Source organism: Melanostigma gelatinosum (assembly GCF_949748355.1).
Source record: "Melanostigma gelatinosum genome assembly, chromosome: 10".
In the NCBI taxonomy this organism is placed as follows: Eukaryota; Metazoa; Chordata; class Actinopteri; order Perciformes; family Zoarcidae; genus Melanostigma; species Melanostigma gelatinosum.
In genome coordinates, this window is record NC_136643.1 from 1,411,416 (window position 1) to 1,430,829 (window position 19,414).

At 48.3% G+C, this 19,414-nt stretch overlaps 1 protein-coding gene across 2 annotated transcripts; it reads left to right on the plus strand.

Annotated features, from left to right (window-relative positions):
* The first annotated feature begins 502 nt into the window (after nucleotides 1-502).
* Nucleotides 503-16,159, plus strand: ubxn4 (UBX domain protein 4). Of its 2 annotated transcripts, none has more exons than XM_079276671.1 (13): nucleotides 503-697; nucleotides 1,291-1,393; nucleotides 3,433-3,461; nucleotides 7,592-7,710; nucleotides 8,057-8,210; nucleotides 9,224-9,341; nucleotides 10,325-10,376; nucleotides 11,392-11,556; nucleotides 12,656-12,783; nucleotides 13,322-13,424; nucleotides 13,986-14,117; nucleotides 14,764-14,978; nucleotides 15,717-16,159. In XM_079276671.1, the coding sequence occupies exons 1-13, from the start codon at nucleotides 616-618 to the stop codon at nucleotides 15,838-15,840; spliced, it is 1,524 nt and encodes a 507-aa protein (XP_079132797.1). In that variant the 5' UTR covers nucleotides 503-615; the 3' UTR covers nucleotides 15,841-16,159. The 2 variants fall into 2 exon arrangements, with proteins under 2 accessions (XP_079132797.1, XP_079132798.1); XM_079276672.1 differs by having other exon boundaries at nucleotides 11,395-11,556.
* The last annotated feature ends 3,255 nt before the right edge of the window (nucleotides 16,160-19,414 follow it).

Sequence of the window (19,414 nt, forward strand, 5' to 3'; positions counted from 1 at the left end):
TAAGAGAAAGCAGATGGACAATGTGCAATGAAAACGGTAATGACCAGCTAAGGCGGTGTGCCTGCAGAAGAGACTTCAGAGCAGCTTCTGTCCTCTGGCTGCCTCCTGAACGCATGCACATGTGACAGAGGCAGCTTTTCTGTGTGTGCGCTTTCTTATGTAGCAAAATGGAAGAACTCGTCGCGCGCTACCCTGTTGTGCAATGGCAGTACATTAAACTTGTGACCCTGACTGTAAATGCGTGTGGGTGTCAAACTAAAATCAGAATTCTGTCACGATGACGTGATGACCCTTAATGCAAATTGCTGATCATGCTGTCATGTGTTGAATCCTACTTTCCGAAGATGTACTTTTGCAGTTGAGTAAATGTTTATTTGTCTGCTTTCATTGTATCATGTACATTTGTGTCTGTTATTGTTAGTGTGAGAGATGACGGAGCGGTCACATGATTCGTGAGTTCCTGCGCTGCCTCGCGCACTCTGCCGGCTGCTCAGCGCACTGCTCGATGCTCAGGCTCGGATGTAGAAGCTGACGGACTGACGTCGCTTCATAAGTTTCTGTAGTTTAGGTGGATCAGTGTCACCAAACAAGAGACGGACAACACCGCTCGTAAAGATGCTTTGGTTTGAGGGCTCCATTCCTGATGCCATTCACTTAGCTAAACAGCGGGGCTCAGTCTTCGTCGTTGTCATTACAGGTATGTGTGTCGATTAGCGAGCTAGCTAACTCTAGCCTCTATAGGTGACGAGTAGTTCAACAAAACAGCTGCAGACAGCTAGCCAGCTAGCCAGCTAGCCGTCGTACATTGACCACATAGCAAAGCTGCCCAACACACGGTACGTGTCGCTATGCATGTTTGAGCGGCATGGCCCACGAGGACAGAAGCAGTAACCTAAATATGTACTAATATGATGCGCTAACGATGACGTTTATGGTCGCTTGTAGTGTTGCTGGCCTATGGGGCGCTAACGTCATGCTAACGTCTAACAGCCTAACCAGATGAACTGAACGCTAGCTAGAGGACGGGCAGTGGGTGATTTTACAAACTGTTGATTGATAGTCGGACGGGTAACGTTAACTCTGATCCTAGCCAGGTCGACTAATACGTCGCCAGTATGAGTTGGGTCATTGTTGCGTCACAGGCACCAGTGTGAGCAGTGACGGAGTTAGTTAGCGCTTTCACCATTGCAGCTGTGATGTAGTGTCCCTAACCTCCTGTAACTCCACGGTGAATGTGCTGGCAGTGAGCTGTAACTGAACCACTCGTGCTGTCATCGCCTCTCTCCTCAGACCAAGACGACCAGTCCGCGCAGCTGATCTCCAGCTGGGAGGATGACACGGTGTCAGAGGAAGCAGAGAACTGTTGTGTGGCGATCCAAGTCGATGCCAAGAGGTACTCACGTGTTCATTGCACAGTGTACTGCATTTTAGTTTACCGGCTTCAAAATATACCCATCAGTCTCCCGTAAGCAAAATATGATGCCCCACAGCTCTAAGTGCCTGTGACCTGAACACCCGATCTCCTCTTTTGAAATTCAATTAGAAAAATGATCAGTCTCCAAAGTTGTTGGATGAACTTAAATTGGAAATCTTAAGGAACATTTTATGGAATTCAATTTTCCCTTAAAACAAATGAAATGTTATGTTGATACGAACTTCATTAGGTATAAATATTTTGGGAAAGCAGCAATAGTCAACCCTGCAATATCGTTGCAATGTTGATATCAAGGTATTTGGTCAAATATTTAGTGATATTTGATTTTCTCCATATTGCCCAGTCCTAGTTGCTCCCTGAGTTTGGGAAGCACAGAGAAGACGTTTACTGATGATGTCTCCTGATCAACAGCTGTCTCCTCTGAGCTCACACGGCTCTCTCTCTTTCCCTGCTCGCCCACTCACTCGCTACGGTCATCATTTTATAGCCAAGTAGCACTTACAAGGAATTTGTCTTGGTGAATTGCTGCATAGCAATAAACACAGTGACAAAGTCTAAACACATAATATACATGAGGTTATTTTAGCTCGCATCTTTTTCAAAGGAGCCGGTCTTCCCCGTATTAACGGCCTGAGGAAGTTAGTGAGCGCTGCTGACTAATCAAAGCTACACACCATCAATAGAGCAGCAACACACACACACCAGCATGCATGTAAACATGGCCTGCTTAGCTACACAACAGTACTCAGTTTCACGAAAGACAACATGGAAGGAACTCCAACCTGTGGACCTACAATCAGAGCCAGACACAGTAGCAGCGCAGGAGTGTTATTCTGAATCCTACTGCTCTTCTTGGCAAGACTATGGCGCCAAATCCAGGCCAATAGTTCTGATCATTTGAAAGAACTCTTTGGTGGATCACAGTGTCACCAAACAAGAGACGGACAACACCGCTCGTAAAGATGCTTTGGTTTGAGGGCTCCATTCCCGATGCCATTCACTTAGCTAAACAGCGGGGCTCAGTCTTCGTCTGTGTCCTTACAGGTATGTGTGTCTTTCTATACACCGTATTCACATGAATGCAGTGAAAAAGAATCTGCGAGACTCTGAGCACCAGCTATCCTGAGGGAACCAGCTACTCGATGGTTCGATTAGTCTTTCGCCCCTATACCCTATATGCAGGTCAGGACCGCTACGGGCCTCCACCAGAGTTTCCTCTGGCTTCGCCCTGCCCAGGCGTAGTTCACCATCTTTCGGGTCCCATCGCACACACTCACCCTCCACCCCGACGGTGCAGAAAGTTCAGGCATTGACCTCGAGTAGTTGGGGTCAGGAGAGCCCGTTGTTCAGGGCAATGTACCCCAACAAATCAAGTTGCCACTACTTCGGGGAGCATGGACGCCTGGCCAATCCCCCAATCCCAGCACTTGAATGCTGCACAGGGGGCGGGTCTTGCCAAGAATAGCAGTGGGATTCGTAAATACACAGCTCAGTATGCTAATGTTAACAGGCAAACCGTCCGTTAAATAAACAGCAACAAACAGATAGCGAAGAAATCCAAATGGCGGACAGTGATAGCTTCAGGCTCACCTAGTGGAGGACGTTGTACCAGGCGGCCGAGTTTACACACGGTTTCTGATAGATGGAGCCGGACAGAATGAGAGAGAGGGTGTCTATAGATACACCAGAGACGCATGTCTGTCTTTTAAAAACCATGAAAAAGTGCATTTAGCATATATGTGATCTTTAAATTCCCTGATGTTTGTTCTTTCAAAAGTCAATGAGTCTCTGCACCCTCGAAGCCTCTCTGTTCTACACTTCACACATCACAACAGACTTCTGTCATTGCCAGTAAAATCATTCTCACGATTTATCACAACAGCTGCTTGTTTAGCACAATCAATGAGACAGGTGTGTGAAGTGAATAGTTTGACATGAAAGGATGTGTTGATGTGTATTGAGATCCAACATGTGACGCTGCAACATTTCCTCCACAGCGAGCCGTGTGTGCAGTTCTCTCAGATCTGTATCCTTTTTGTCTGAAATATTTACAATTTCTTCTTCAGATGAATTAGTGTGGAGCTACTTTTACTGACTAATCTCAGAGGAAAGCTAATAGTTGCACCATTACATTGCTGTATTCATTGGACCGATAGCTACTCTTGACCTAAGCGACTACGTCTTACAGAGTTCAGAGCAGTGCTGTTGCATGTTTTAGACCATGAACCTCCTCTTTCAGGCTGAATTACACAAGAAATAGTTATAAGAGAATGCATGAGACTAGATCCGTCCTGCAGATGAAATACCTCCACCATCAACCGCAACGTGACATTAGAGATGTCCTGAATAGACGTCTGAGTAAACGTGATACTAGACATTTACTGACTTTACTGTGCACACTGTTTCCTTACTGTACTCTTTACTGTGCTCACTGTTTCCTTACTGTACTCTTTACTGTGCTCACTGTTTCCTTACTGTACTCTTTACTGTGCCCTAATGTGTTTCTTTACTTTACTCTATTGGGTTTCATCGCTGTGTTTTATTGCTGTTTGTTGAGGCCATGTCTACACTACTCCCCTTCCCTTTAAAACACATCTTTTGCTACGTTCACACTGAGCGTCCACACTAGGCCGGAGTTTATAGACCACCAAAAATAGATACGTTTAAAAACCCCGGGGTAACCTCGTAGTGTAGACGCTCGTAAACGCATACGTTTGGAAACAATCTACTTGATTGGTTCTTGGTTGATTGGTCACGCCCCTATCACGGGACCCTTTCCCTGAAAACCACAAACAGCATTGATGACCGATCGACTACCAGGTTAATTCAACAGACAACTGATTACAGGTGCTGCTGACCTTGTTGTCTTTACTAGCAGCTGTTGTTCAGGTAAAGTCTGCATTATTACGGAGGAAATAATGTATAATAAATAAAGGAAACGAGTGAGAGATGTGTGTTGTCCATATTTATGGACCATAATCTAGGAAACCTTTATGTGTAAGTTTGATGTGAGAGAGAGAGCGCAAGACGCACGCAGCGTTGTATGTCTGAAAAATAAAACTTCTAAAACGTTCCACGGAATTTGTCTGTTTGAGTTTAGAGGAAGATCATAAGTCGTTATTAAAGACTACTTTATTACTCTGTCATATTTTTTTAAACTCAGCAACCAATCTACTTCCTGTTTACACCGTCACCATCATGCCCAGTGTAGTGAAGAGTCACGTGATATTTGTTTTCAGGCGTGTTAGTCTGGACGGAGATCCTTTAGAGACGATGCTGAGACGCCGTGTGGACGGAGATCCTTTAGAGACGATGCTGAGACGCCGTGTGGACGGAGATCCTTTAGAGACGATGCTGAGACGCCGTGTGGACGGAGATCCTTTAGAGACGATGCTGAGACGCCGTGTGGACGGAGATCCTTTAGAGACGATGCTGAGACGTCGTGTGGACGGAGATCCTTTAGAGACGATGCTGAGACGCCGTGTGGACGGAGATCCTTTAGAGACGATGCTGAGACGCCGTGTGGACGGAGATCCTTTAGAGACGATGCTGAGACGCCGTGTGGACGGAGATCGTTTAGAGACGATGCTGAGACGCCGTGTGGACGGAGATCCTTTAGAGACGATGCTGAGACGCCGTGTGGACGGAGATCCTTTAGAGACGATGCTGAGACGTCGTGTGGACGGAGATCCTTTAGAGACGATGCTGAGACGCCGTGTGGACGGAGATCCTTTAGAGACGATGCTGAGACGTCGTGTGGACGGAGATCCTTTAGAGACGATGCTGAGACGCCGTGTGGACGGAGATCCTTTAGAGACGATGCTGAGACGCCGTGTGGACGGAGATCCTTTAGAGACGATGCTGAGACGCCGTGTGGACGGAGATCCTTTAGAGACGATGCTGAGACGCCGTGTGGACGGAGATCCTTTAGAGACGATGCTGAGACGCCGTGTGGACGGAGATCCTTTAGAGACAATGCTGAGACGCCGTGTGGACGGAGATCCTTTAGAGACGATGCTGAGACGCCGTGTGGACGGAGATCCTTTAGAGACGATGCTGAGACGTCGTGTGGACGGAGATCCTTTAGAGACGATGCTGAGACGCCGTGTGGACGGAGATCCTTTAGAGACAATGCTGAGACGCCGTGTGGACGGAGATCCTTTAGAGACGATGCTGAGACGCCGTGTGGACGGAGATCTTTTAGAGACGATGCTGAGACGTCGTGTGGACGGAGATCCTTTAGAGACGATGCTGAGACGCCGTGTGGACGGAGATCTTTTAGAGACTATGCTGAGACGCCGTGTGGACGGAGATCTTTTAGAGACGATGCTGAGACGCCGTGTGGACGGAGATCCTTTAGAGACGATGCTGAGACGCCGTGTGGACGGAGATCTTTTAGAGACGATGCTGAGACGTCGTGTGGACGGAGATCCTTTAGAGACGATGCTGAGACGTCGTGTGGACGGAGATCCTTTAGAGACGATGCTGAGACGCCGTGTGGACGGAGATCCTTTAGAGACAATGCTGAGACGCCGTGTGGACGGAGATCCTTTAGAGACGATGCTGAGACGCCGTGTGGACGGAGATCTTTTAGAGACGATGCTGAGACGCCGTGTGGACGGAGATCCTTTAGAGACGATGCTGAGACGCCGTGTGGACGGAGATCCTTTAGAGACGATGCTGAGACGCCGTGTGGACGGAGATCCTTTAGAGACGATGCTGAGACGTCGTGTGGACGGAGATCCTTTAGAGACGATGCTGAGACGCCGTGTGGACGGAGATCCTTTAGAGACAATGCTGAGACGCCGTGTGGACGGAGATCCTTTAGAGACGATGCTGAGACGCCGTGTGGACGGAGATCCTTTAGAGACGATGCTGAGACGCCGTGTGGACGGAGATCTTTTAGAGACGATGCTGAGACGCCGTGTGGACGGAGATCCTTTAGAGACGATGCTGAGACGCCGTGTGGACGGAGATCTTGTAGAGACGATGCTGAGACGCCGTGTGGACGGAGATCCTTTAGAGACGATGCTGAGACGCCGTGTGGACGGAGATCCTTTAGACACGATGCTGAGACGCCGTGTGGACGGAGATCCTTTAGAGACGATGCTGAGACGCCGTGTGGACGGAGATCCTTTAGAGACGATGCTGAGACGTCGTGTGGACGGAGATCCTTTAGAGACGATGCTGAGACGCCGTGTGGACGGAGATCTTTTAGAGACGATGCTGAGACGCCGTGTGGACGGAGATCCTTTAGAGACGATGCTGAGACGCCGTGTGGACGGAGATCTTGTAGAGACGATGCTGAGATGCCGTGTGGACGGAGATCCTTTAGAGACGATGCTGAGACGCCGTGTGGACGGAGATCCTTTAGAGACGATGCTGAGACGCCGTGTGGACGGAGATCTTGTAGAGACGATGCTGAGACGCCGTGTGGACGGAGATCCTTTAGAGACGATGCTGAGACGCCGTGTGGACGGAGATCCTTTAGAGACGATGCTGAGACGCCGTGTGGACGGAGATCCTTTAGAGACGATGCTGAGACGTCGTGTGGACGGAGATCCTTTAGAGACGATGCTGAGACGCCGTGTGGACGGAGATCCTTTAGAGACGATGCTGAGACGCCGTGTGGACGGAGATCCTTTAGAGACGATGCTGAGACGTCGTGTGGACGGAGATCCTTTAGAGACGATGCTGAGACGTCGTGTGGACGGAGATCGTTTTTGTTTCAAACAAAAACAACGTATTAGTGTGGCTGTAGCTTTAGTGCACTCTATTGTGTTTCTTTACTGTACTGTCATGGGTGGGTGTGGTTTCATCTCGCAGCCCTTTGCCTACTCTTCAGCAGGTTACATATTGTGCAGTGGGTGGACTGAGGCTCAAAGCTACGGATGAAGTTACTCTTTAAAGTATACATGGACAACCTCAGGTCATCTCTGTTTGATTCATTTACCATCTCATAATTAGAACTGAGAGTCCGTTTTGACAGGGCATCTCATAAACTAGTCTTACTAAGACTATTATCATCTCCATCATTCATTGTCTCTCTGACTGGCCGAGGTGTATGTGATCAGTGAAGAGTGCTATTTATACGATGTAAACGCAACATGTCATTTGCTGGGAGCGTGTTCCTTAACCCCCCCCACCTGTGTGAAGATCCAGTGGTGTGCGTACCCTCCAGCTTCTTCATCGGGGAGAATGGGATCCCCCTGGAAGTCATCGCTGGCAGTGTGTCTGCTGAAGAACTGCTGAAAAGATTCAGCAGAGTTAAGCAGGTACGGCCACAGCGGGTCAGGTGAGGTTTGCAGGGAGCTTCACATGCTTGTGTCTAGCGGTCCACAGCACCCCAACAAACACACACATGGCAATGTTGGTTGTTGGCTCTGTTGATGGTAGTCCACTACTTTGGTCCTGACAGAATTATCTCAACATCTTTTATTGTTATGTGAATTGCCATGACATTCTCCACAGACCTTCGTGGTGCCCAGACAGTGACTTTGCCATCGTTCAATAGAAATCTATCCAAACCCTAAACACGAGGCCAGGACTCGCACCTGAGCCGCTGCTAGTGAATCTACTGGATCCACGTGGTAATAATCTTTCTCCCTGTTTGTCTGACAGATGCATGCTCAGCAGATTGCAGGTGGGGCAGTGTTACTAGAGGCTAGCGGTCCTGTGGAGGCCAGCCCACTTGATGGCACAGCTCCAGTCCCAGCTCCAGCAATGCCTGTCCAGTCAGCCACAGAATCTGCAGCAGTACCACAAACAGCAAAAGGTGAGTGAGCCTGGATCATATCCAGTAAGTCCGAAAAGGAGAGTTCAGTGCACCTCATTCATCAGTGTACTTTTATATTACTGCTTTTAATCAGTTTCCATTTGCAGCATGGGAGTTAAAGGCACAGATGTTTTGGCTGTGCCGTCCTCATTGTCCGGTACAGACGCTGTAGAAGGCAGAGTGAAAAACTGTCTGTCATAGAAGTGGGAGACATGAAGTCGTTTGACTCTGGAGATACCAGCATACATTTTAAAGACATGGATTAGAGATGCTCCGATGGATTGGCCGCCGATCAAAACCGGCTGGTTGTCAGCTGACCTGCCGATCAGTCTCATACTACACTACACAGGCGCTGCATGATGGTTTTACATTGTGAACACAGCGGCACAGACAGTAGCGTCACAGATGCACACACATCATGTCGCCGTGTGCTACCATAATGCATTATGTTGGCGGGTGGGTGTGGGTTGATGGCTCTCATAACGGCCGGCTGGGTTCGGGTATTGACAATACTGACAAAACAGTTTTATGTAAATGACGTAAGGCGTGTTGTTCTATAGCTATGTTGCTCCTGTTTTCTTCTCAGAGTAAAACATGTTATATACTGTAAGATGTACTGTTATTCATTTTACTGTTATCCAGTAACTTTTACTTTGAGATTTGTTTGAGTGACAGAAGGTCCTGTTCCTGTGATTTAATAGTGAATGTTTTAATATGAACATACAAATGAATTTAAATGATTCCATGAAAGAGGAGACATGAGCCTGTATTAGTTCGATATATTTGTAATATCGCAGCTGAGCGAAGTGCATGAATGTCTTTCATTCTTGTCTTGGTAATGCAGCAGCAGCTAACATCAGCTCTGTGTGTGTGTGTGCGCTGAATGAGCTCGTCTGGCGTACCTGATTGTGGAAGAGCTTTGGATGTGTAAATCAATGCAGGATGGGTAGACTTTGATTGCTTTGTGCTAACAAGGTGTCAATCAGCGAGTTAACTCGATTCTCTCCACATAGCATCCCTCTCCAGCACAGCAGCTGATAGCAGCCTTCCAGCCTCAGTGACTCCTGCAGAGAATGCATCTTCAGATCATGCTGCTGAGAGTGAAGGCAACCTGGATGCTACGGTGGAAAGGTAGGAGCCACATACATGTCACGCTCTCAACATTCTCGTCAGAACATGTGCTTTGTGTTGATGTGTTGGCAGAATCCACACACAAGGGTCTGCTGACTGGCTCCGGTAAGCCTGCTGTCTCATTTGCGGTTGCCAGCGTTTCTGTCTCAGCGTACATCGGCTGCTTAACCCAGCGCATTCGCTAGGATACTGAATCTCCTTACAGCTAGTAAGGCTTGCTGATTTCTAACTTTCAGACTGACCTTATTTCACTCATATTGAAGTAGTCGATATAATGTAAATCTAATTAAACTATGAATAGCTACATCAATCAATGACATATAACCTGTCAACCAACCAGTCCAGAGTCCTTTAACTGCTGAGATTGTGATGAATTAAAACATAAATGAGTCAATGTGAGGAAAGAAGCAGCATTCACACAGCCTGTCATGGTTACACTTGTCATGGTTACACTTGTCATGGTTACACTTGTCATGGTTACACTTGTCATGGTTACATTTGTCATGGTTACACTTGTCATGGTTACACTTGTCATGGTTACACTTGTCATGGTTACATTTGTCATGGTTACACTTGTCATGGTTACACTTGTCATGGTTACATTTGTCATGGTTACACTTGTCATGGTTACACTTGTCATGGTTACACTTGTCATGGTTACATTTGTCATGGTTACACTTGTCATGGTTACACTTGTCATGGTTACATTTGTCATGGTTACATTTGTCATGGTTACACTTGTCATGGTTACACTTGTCATGGTTACATTTGTCATGGTTACACTCGTCATGGTTACACTCGTCATGGTTACACTCGTCATGGTTACACTCGTCATGGTTACACTCGTCATGGTTACACTCGTCATGGTTACACTCGTCATGGTTACACTCGTCATGGTTACACTCGTCATGGTTACACTCGTCATGGTTACACTTGTCATTGTAAGGTAGATGTGATGTTTTCTCATGATATTGTGCTGTCAGGTTAACCAAGAAAATGGAGAGGCGAGAACAAAAGAAGAAAGGAGAAGAAGAGGTAAGGAGACAAGATAGTAGTTCATATTATTCATGGGTTACATCCCCCCCATTATTTGAAACGTATAAATATTTGTTATTGAACAGACGCATGATTCGATTCCTCCCAAAGCTGTAAGGAAAGTAATTAGTTCAGTGTTGAGCTGGATGTGTAGCGCTCCCTCAACTCCTCGCACTTCATTTTGGTGTCGCCCAGCGACGGGGAGCACGACGGCCGTGAGAGCAGCTCAGCAGCTGCTCTGTAACCGCCTCAGTCCACGCACACGTCTCAGACCTACAGCAGCTAAGCCCTCGCTGGTCTCAGTGCAGTCTGTGTCCATCACAGCACCACTGAGGCACATGTGACTATGAAGCAGCGCTTAACTGCTCCTGTTGATTAACATGTGTGCCAGTGACTTGTCTCTAAGAACTGTGTACTAGTACATCAACTATGCATAGTACACGTTACTGGCGCCTCACCTGAAGACATTTGATGTTTCCTCCTGTGAGTCACAGTCTTGTGTCAGTCTGTTCTCCTTTCAATTCAATTCATTAGTACAGCCCAAAATCACAAATTCTCCTCAGAGGGCTTTACGGTCTGTACACGTACGACATCCTCTGACCTTTGACCCTCACATCAGAACAGGAAGAACTCCCCAAAACCCTTTAACGGGGAGAAAAGAGGGAGAGACCTGAGGGAGAGCAAGAGAGGAGGATCCTCCATCAGGATGAAGAGTGATCGATGTCACAATGTAACAGAGTTACAACACATTCAATGCATTCGACAGAACCACGGCAGGAGGCACGACGTACATATATTAGTAATAGTGTGCTACCTTCACCGCTCGCACGCTAACAGCATCCTGTAACAACCACATGTCACCACTGCTTAGCAAAAGTGACTTTAATGCAAAGAAAATACAAAGAAATAGTGTTTCATTGTTACAAAAGCAGTCAGTTTACAGGCTTTGTGCCAGTGTGTGCACGTTGGGATTGAAACGGGGCCCCTGACCCACCGTGTGTTGCCTGTGATTCAGAAGGAGATCGAAGCGGAGGTAGAGCGGCGGAAGATGGGGAAGGACGTGCTGGACCTGAAGAAGAAACAGGAAGGGGACCGGACCAAGCGACTCCTGGATGAAAGGAACAAGGAGAAGGCTGAGGAGAAGGCTGCTCGGGACCGGGTCAAACAGCAGATTGCCTTGGTAAGCTCGTCTGTGTGTCATGTCTGCTCTACCTAAAGAGCACAGCTCGCAGGATGAAAGGTGGAAGTGAAGTTGTCACGCGACAGCAGGGGTCTACAAGTAAATGTCCAAAAGGTCCAGATTGAGAAAATCTCCTCGTGCAAAGGTTGAGAACATTACAATAATATCGAACGTGCTCTATTTAGTGCCAAATAAAAACTATGATCAGAGTTCAGTCAACGGGCAGTTTGTCTCATACGTCCACAGACGGTGGCCATTATTAAAGACACAAAATATAAAAATACAAAGTGTCCGGCTCAATTCAGGGCCTTCTGGCTGCTGTTATCAGTAACGGCAGGCAGCCTGTACTTGTATCGTGCTTTCTGACACTCGACATGTCATCATCCACTCATTCACACCGATGACAGGACGACCACCTGCCCATCAGGACTCGCTAACAGTCAGACAACAGTCACACACAGCTGCGGGTGTTTGTGGGGTTCAGTGTCTTGCCCGTGGACACGTGGACTAGAGCTGCTCCTTCAATGCTCTGCTGAAGGAGCAGCCTGCTGAGCCACACAAAATACAAATCACGAAATGTAGACTGTTGAGAAAGACCATTTAGAGCCCTGGTGCTCCACAGCTCCCCGAGCCTTAGAGCTCCCTTCATCCTCTCCTGCTGCCGGTGACCCGTCCTCAGTGTGGGGATCAACCCACCGACCTGTCCTCGGACACGGAGCCCGGCTCCTTTACCGTGCTCTGGGCGGGGCATTCGTCTCCTCCATTCATATCCATTCATCCAATGTGCTTCTGATTGAACTGCTTCAACAGCACAGATCTATTCTCTTCATGTAGCTCTCAGCGCACCAGACTCATGCATCCAACCTTCAGATGGAGGCTACAAACGTCCTCTCGAAGCGCCCGATGCTTCCAAAGTCAGCGCGTCATTGTTTTCAATAGTCGTGATCTCAGTACCACAGTAATGCTGTTGTTTGTTGGTGAGTGTGACATGTCTGTGTTGTACTGATGGAGTCGTGCTGTGCAGACGTGTATGCAGGAGTTCTGTGAGCTGGTTCAGTCTCTCTGTGGATAACATGGGGTCTGTCCCTCTGTCCTGCAGGACCGAGCTGACAGAGCAGCTCGCTACGCCAACACCCAGGAGGAGGACAAGACGGCCAAGCGGGCCCTACTGCAGGCCAGGCAGGCAGAGCAGGAGGCCAGGAGGGAGGCGGTGGTCAGGGAGAGGAGGTAAAGGAGTCGTATCTACACTGATGTAGCTGCTGCACTGCAGCATGCGCAGCCTGAACAATGATCGTCCTGCAGTGTACATGTCAAAATGAAACCAATTCAGTTTGTTCCTTTTACACAAAGATGTTCTGACGTATCGAAGGCTGAAGAACATCTGCTCTTTGCTGAAACTGAGCAGATGAAACAAATGAAATATTGAAACCGTTAAAGTTTCAGTCAAAATACAAACCGTGAAAGAAGTTCGGGTTGAGTTGTGAAACCTTTGAATAGTCGAGTGAAGCGCTGAACCGGACCACAACGCAACGCTCCGATATAGAAGTGCTTCCCGTGGTCCGGTCCAGATGAACCCACGACACGTGTTAGCATTCTGTCCATTCATGTTGAATACCTGTCATTAGTAAGGATGCTAAACAAGGAGCTGAGCATGCTGAGCGCTCTGTCCACACACTCCTCTGTGAAATATGTTGACCGTTACCCTGTGTGTGTGTGTGTGTGTGTGTGTGTGTGTGTGTGTGTGTGTGTGTGTGTGTGATGTCAGCACCATAGCGAGGATACAGTTCCGCCTCCCAGACGGCTCCTCCTTCACCAACCAGTTCCCCTCACAGAGCCGGCTGCAGGAGGCTCGCCACTTCGCTGTTCAGGTCTGACAACGTGTTCTCACTCTGCCGCTGTGCTTCTGCTCCGTCTGCTTCATCTTCACACGAGTTGCTCGAGGGAATAAATCTCTTTTCTCTAAAAGTCCAGGGTTCACATCACCATAACATACGTTTCACTCATAGAACACGGATCATTGTGATGAGCCTCTGTTGTACGTGGGCTCATATCTTGAGGGAGCATCTTAACGGTACACATCTTGAGTTGAAAGATGTAGCAGCAGCGTGGGCCACACACAGCCGTGTGGTGGGGACATCTGCACACGGTGCACTTTCCTCACACTGATTCTGAACTACACACTCAGACCGACAAGTTCACAGTATCTGACATAGAGGTGCACAGCTGAAAGGCTGGCTCATATCACTGTAGTGTTACAGCAGCACATACGTGTTGGACTTCAGTATTAATATTAAGTATCCATGAGTTGACAGGAGTACACACACACACACACACACACACACACACACACACACAGGATGCTGTGACCCAATGTTTCCACATCACACGGTCACACCTGTGAGTACGCTTTTGTGCTGCTTCTGTCTCAGGAAGTTGGAAACCGCTACGGGAACTTCTCCCTGGCGACCATGTTCCCTCGGCGGGAGTTCACCAGTGAAGACCTGGACAAGACTCTGCTGGAGCTGGAGCTGGCTCCCAGTGCTTCCATCGTGCTTCTGCCAGTGAGTAGACCAGAGCTCCTTCCACGTGTCACCCTCTCCCCACGTAACCAAGTCGTCCCCGAAGAACACGAGCAGAGCAAAGCAGTGTGCTGCTCAGGAGAGCCTGCTGGTGTAGCGTGTCTGTGTTGAGGAAGGTTTCACCACTTTATCTACCTGTACCAAAGCCCTCAGGTGCCTCAGATAGCATGCACATTAAATCACTCTGGAGATTTTATTCATGTATGTCCTACCTCTGTGTTTCCTAGCTAGACCACACGCAACGGGCCAGACGACGTCTCTATTCTGCACTTGAGACATAAAGGAGAGAAGTCAGCATCGAGTGACTGTAGACCCGTGTGGTGCCTCCTCACTGAATCTCTTATCTGTGAATGAGAGAAAAGAAATGGTGTCTTTTGGTGAATTGACTAAAAGACATTGAAGTGTAAATCACACATCAGACATCTGTGGACCCGGCCAGAGGTCAGGTTGATGAGGCTTTAGGCCGCCGTCCTCTGCTTTCATTCAGCACTTCCACAGGAATGCTTCAGCTGATGTTCAGTCCCAAGTCTGTGCGTGATGCAGTCTTGGAGTCGGCATGAGGTTAGCGTAGCTTGTATTCCTTAAATCGTGTCTTGTATCCTCATCATTTGGATGCTCTCTCTTCTAGCAGTCCAGCCGGCCCGCTAACGCGGTGGTCCAGTCCTCTGATGGTGGTATCTGGCCCGTTCTGGGCACACTCGTCTACCCTCTGCTGGCTGTGTGGAGGTTCCTCAGCTCCTTCCTCTTTGCTACCCCGCCCCCTCGCGGAGCAGCGTCCAGAGGCCCTGGCCAGCCGTCCGGCTCCTACACCAACTCGGCGTCAGCCTCCGACAAAGCAAAGAGGTACGTCTCCGACCCGAGTACACGTAGTGTGCGGTCTGGGGAACAGAACAAGACTGGCTCAGCGAGAGCAGCGTCCTTCAATCAGAGGAGCGACGGTTCGATCCCCGGCGCCTGTCTCGGTGTGTCTCGGTGTGACACTTGACGCAGCTGTGCCTACGCTGTGTGGATGTTAGTTGGTCCTGATGGGAGTCCTGTCATCAGGGTGTGAATGATGACATGTGGTGTTAGAAGACTAGACCAGCGGTCAGTAACTGCTGACGGTGAACGTTGAGTCATTCTGTTGAATCATTTTCGTCAACATTTTTTCCTGACAAAATATTGGTTAATAGACAAAATCTATTGAGACTTAATAATAAAACGAGACAAAAATGTGAAGAAAGAGATCCAATCAGAGCTCATTTCCTCCACGCTGGTGCTTCCCAACCGGCTCGAGCTGGGCCGGGGTGAAGGGGTTCGCGGGTCGGGCCGTGGACTCATCATCCTCCTGCTCCGGGGCGGACTGTCCTCAGTGCGTCGGGGGTCTTTGGCAATGTTCTGCAACCCACGTGTTCAGGATAGAACACAATCCCACGGCATCGTTTACTCTCCGCTCAGCATGACGGCACTGTTCCTGATGAACGGACGGCTCGCTCGTTCTCCTCGTTGGCTGGTGTGTGTGTAGCTGATGGTGGCTGCTCTGACACGTGATGTCAGTTAGCTTTGTACTGTGGTGATTCACTCACTGTGTCCTCCCATCAGAGACTCTGTGGACAAGCGGCCCAAGGACTTCAAGAAGGACGGGAAGATCTGCCGGCTCCGGACTCAGGAGGACAGCGAGGACGAAAACAACACCTGGAACGGGAACTCCACCCAGCAGATGTAGCGCAGGACAGCCGTGTGATTAGTTGAGTGTGCTGAGTTCAAGGCTTCTGTTCTCTCCTCTTTCTGTCTCCAGGCCTCGCCTGCATGGGTCCATCTTAACAATCAACAGAACCTCCTTTGGCTCCAGCTGAGTGTCTTTGTGTTGATGACGTGATCGTGTGTCCTAACTGTTGCTGTTAAAGTTCTACCAAGATGGTGGTGGTGGCGCGCGTGCGCGCACACACACACACACGCTGGCATTATGTGTCTATTTGTAGACGATGGGTGTAGTTCTCCTCATCCAACCATGAATATTAAAGCAGCCTGTTTTTCAAAGAGCGCTGGAAGGTGTGGTGTGTGTTTGTGGTGGTCCTGTAGTCGGACGCAGCGTGAGGTAACTTCAGGGTGAACTCACGTCACTGCTCCGGGGCAGGTTATAGGGAAGAGATCAAGATGGGTTTATGACTTACATCATGTAAATCTCTCCTGAAACATTTAACCTGTTCAATGTCCAATAGAAACCATAATCATAGTATTATGTGGCTTATTAAATGACTTCACAATTAGAATGTCAATAAATAGATAATACATGAATAATAAACACCTTCTGCCTGTAGATCTAAACAGAACACAGTGTAAAGACTCCATGCAGGTTAAACAGGCTCCACTGCTGCGCCGACTGAGGATCACCGTCTATTAATATTAGTATCGTTCACGTGTGTGACTCAAACTTATCTCAAGTCTCTCCAGCTGTTAAAGGCGAGTGACAGCTGGATCAGCAAACGTGTGTTTGGGACTTCTCGGCATAAACTCCATCTTCAGGCAGTGCGCTGCTGAAGTGTCTTTCTGTCACGTCTCCTCACATTGTCCTCTGATTCTGAGGTCGAGCAGAAACTCATTGGTTGGAGTTTGAAGGGAGGAACTGCATCTTTAGCAGCACGGTCAACATCACAATAGAAACGCTGTTCAGAGGCAACGTCTTGAAGTTAAATCACACAAACCGTGTTCTTATTTCACACACTGTTTGAGTTTTTGCAGAAACGTGTTGAGCGCTGAGAGGGAGGAACGGCAGCTTCAGGCTGTGCAGCTGAACGGTTCAGTTCTTCATGGAAAGAACATCAAATGGTGAATGTGCTTCAAGACAAAGTAAATCTTTCACAACATCCAGTTTGCTGCACAGAAACGTTTCAAGGGAACCATTGCAGCTTTAGATGGGACGTTGTTGGACACGACAGTTCTTCATGAAAGTGGACAAATCTGCAGTTCATGACGTTTCTGAAGAATATAACAAATGTTGTCTCTCTAGAGTCGGTGTTCAGTTTGTCCCTTCTGGGCTTCTGGAGAAACATGGAGGACTGAAGAAGAGCTGCTCCCTCTGTAGATAGAAACGTCTTTATCTAAGTTCAAGTTCAAGTTCAAAGTTCACTTTATTGTCAAAGTTTCCACATGTGTTATGCATACAGAAAATTCGAAATGCCGTTTCTTGCAGTCCCGCAGTGTAATATAGACATGAACATATAACATATAATAGAATAAAATAGAATAAAATAGGGGAAAAAAAAAGAGAAAAAGTTAAGAACATAAGGGCCTAGATAAAGGATTAAACAAGTAGCAGCAGAGAATAAAAAGTGACTGGTGCTGGATGAGGGAAGGGTGTGTGAGGGGGGTATTTGTTCGTAGCAGCAGAGAATAAAATTAAAATAAATAAATAAAAAAAAGTGACTGGTGCTGGATGAGGGGAGGGGTGTGAGGGGGAGTAGATGTCCTGGTATGTTCCATTTGAGGTAGAGGGGAAGGTGGGTGAGGGGGAGGGTAGAGAGGTCAGGGGAGAGATGGCAGGGGGGGAGAGAGGGGGGGCGAGAGGAGAGAGGGAGGGAGAGAGTTCAGCATCCTGACCGCCTGGTGGAAGAAGCTGTTCCTCAGCCGGGTAGAGCTCGAACGGAGACTGCGGAACCTTCTCCCTGAAGGCAGGAGGCTGAAGAGGCTGTTGGAGGGGTGGGTGGGGTCACCCGCAATGCCGAGTGCTTTGCGGGTGAGGCGGGTGTTGTAAATGTCCTGTAGTGTAGGGAGTGAGACTCCGATGATCCTCTGGGCAGAGTTCACAATGCGCTGCAGGCTCTTGCGGTTGGAGGCGGTGCAGCTTCCGAACCACAGCGTGATGCAGCTGCTGAGGATGCTCTCAGTGGCGCCTCGGTAGAATGAGAGCATGATGGGGGGGGGGGCTCCTGCTCGCTTGAGCTTCCTGATGAAGTACAGGCGTTGCTGGGCCTTCTTTGCCAGTGCAGTGGTGTTGCTGTTCCAGGTGAGGTCATCTGTGATTGTCACACCCAGGAATTTGGTGCTGCTCACCTGTTCCACAGCAGCACCATTGATGGTCAGAGGGAGGGGGGGTTGGGAGTGGGTTCTCCTGAAGTCAACAACAATCTCCTTTGTTTTCCCCACATTGAGGAAGAGATTGTTATTTTGGCACCAACGGACCAGCTGGTTCACTTCCTTCCTGTAGCTAGTCTCATCGTTGTGGCTGATGAGACCTACCACGGTAGTGTCGTCAGCGAACTTCACGATGTGGTTGGAGCTGTAGTTGGGTTTACAGTCATGGGTCAGCAGGGTGAAGAGAAGGGGGCTGAGCACACAACCTTGGGGGGCCCCCGTACTCAGTGTTAGTGTGTTCGAAGTGTTGTTGTTGACCCGAACAGCTTGTGGTCTCTCTGTGAGGAAGTCCAACAACCAGTTGCAGAGAGAGGGGCTGAGGCCCAGGTCATTTGAGGCAGAGGGGAAGGTGGGTGAGGGGGAGGGTAGAGAGGTCAGGGGAGAGATGGCAGGCTAAGCCAACGGAAACACGATTCTTCGTTTCAGGTACGCTGATTAAAGGTGCTGATGAGTTTATGCATGCAGCCTCCTGAACGGCCACACGGCGAAGCGCAGGAAGCAGCAGCTCTTCCTTCAACAATGAAAGTAAATGTTTGAAAGTTTAAAACCATCAACTTTTAACTCCACACAGCAGGAACCTGATCCACAGCTGGAGATATGAGACCAGTCTCAATATTATTAAAGAAACACGAAAGGATAAACAAATGATGTATTATGTCAAGAAAATCCACTTATAAAGAACATCGACTCACGAATATATTTCTGATGCACAGACACATCGTTCACGTTTTAAATATATTAGAAATCCACAAATATGTATTTTTAAATAGATTTTTATCAAAATATATTTTGATGTAAAATGTATATGCAAGACTCATCCTGCATTTACAAAGGGCTCTCAGATATGAACTCCACTGCATCTGTGTGTGGTTTTTTAACAGGGAATTAGCTGCAGCCAATCAGATCCCAGGAGAGAGGAGGGGTGCGTCAGTGTGACGCAATCTGCCATCTCACCATTACGTGCCTCAATGTCCGACACACTGCTCCACTAACGGCACCGTGTGTGGTGGTGACATGTAATGTGTATAAATGACGTGTCAGCACCACGGAAACAATTGAACGTTTAGGCAACAAAAGCACTGCATTAGGTTAATGAGAGGGAACTTCACGGCTAGCCTTCAATGAAATACGTTGGCTGAGGTTGAGGCAACTAACCTCTTACCGAG

Coding starts and splice junctions, on each gene's coding strand:
- ubxn4 (XM_079276671.1), top strand. CDS start 616: ATGCTTTGGTTTGAGGGCTCCATTCCTGATGCCATTCACTTAGCTAAA. Junction 698..1,290: donor CTTCGTCGTTGTCATTACAG/GTATGTGTGTCG, acceptor CTCTCTCCTCAG/ACCAAGACGACCAGTCCGCG. Junction 7,711..8,056: donor GATTCAGCAGAGTTAAGCAG/GTACGGCCACAG, acceptor TTTGTCTGACAG/ATGCATGCTCAGCAGATTGC.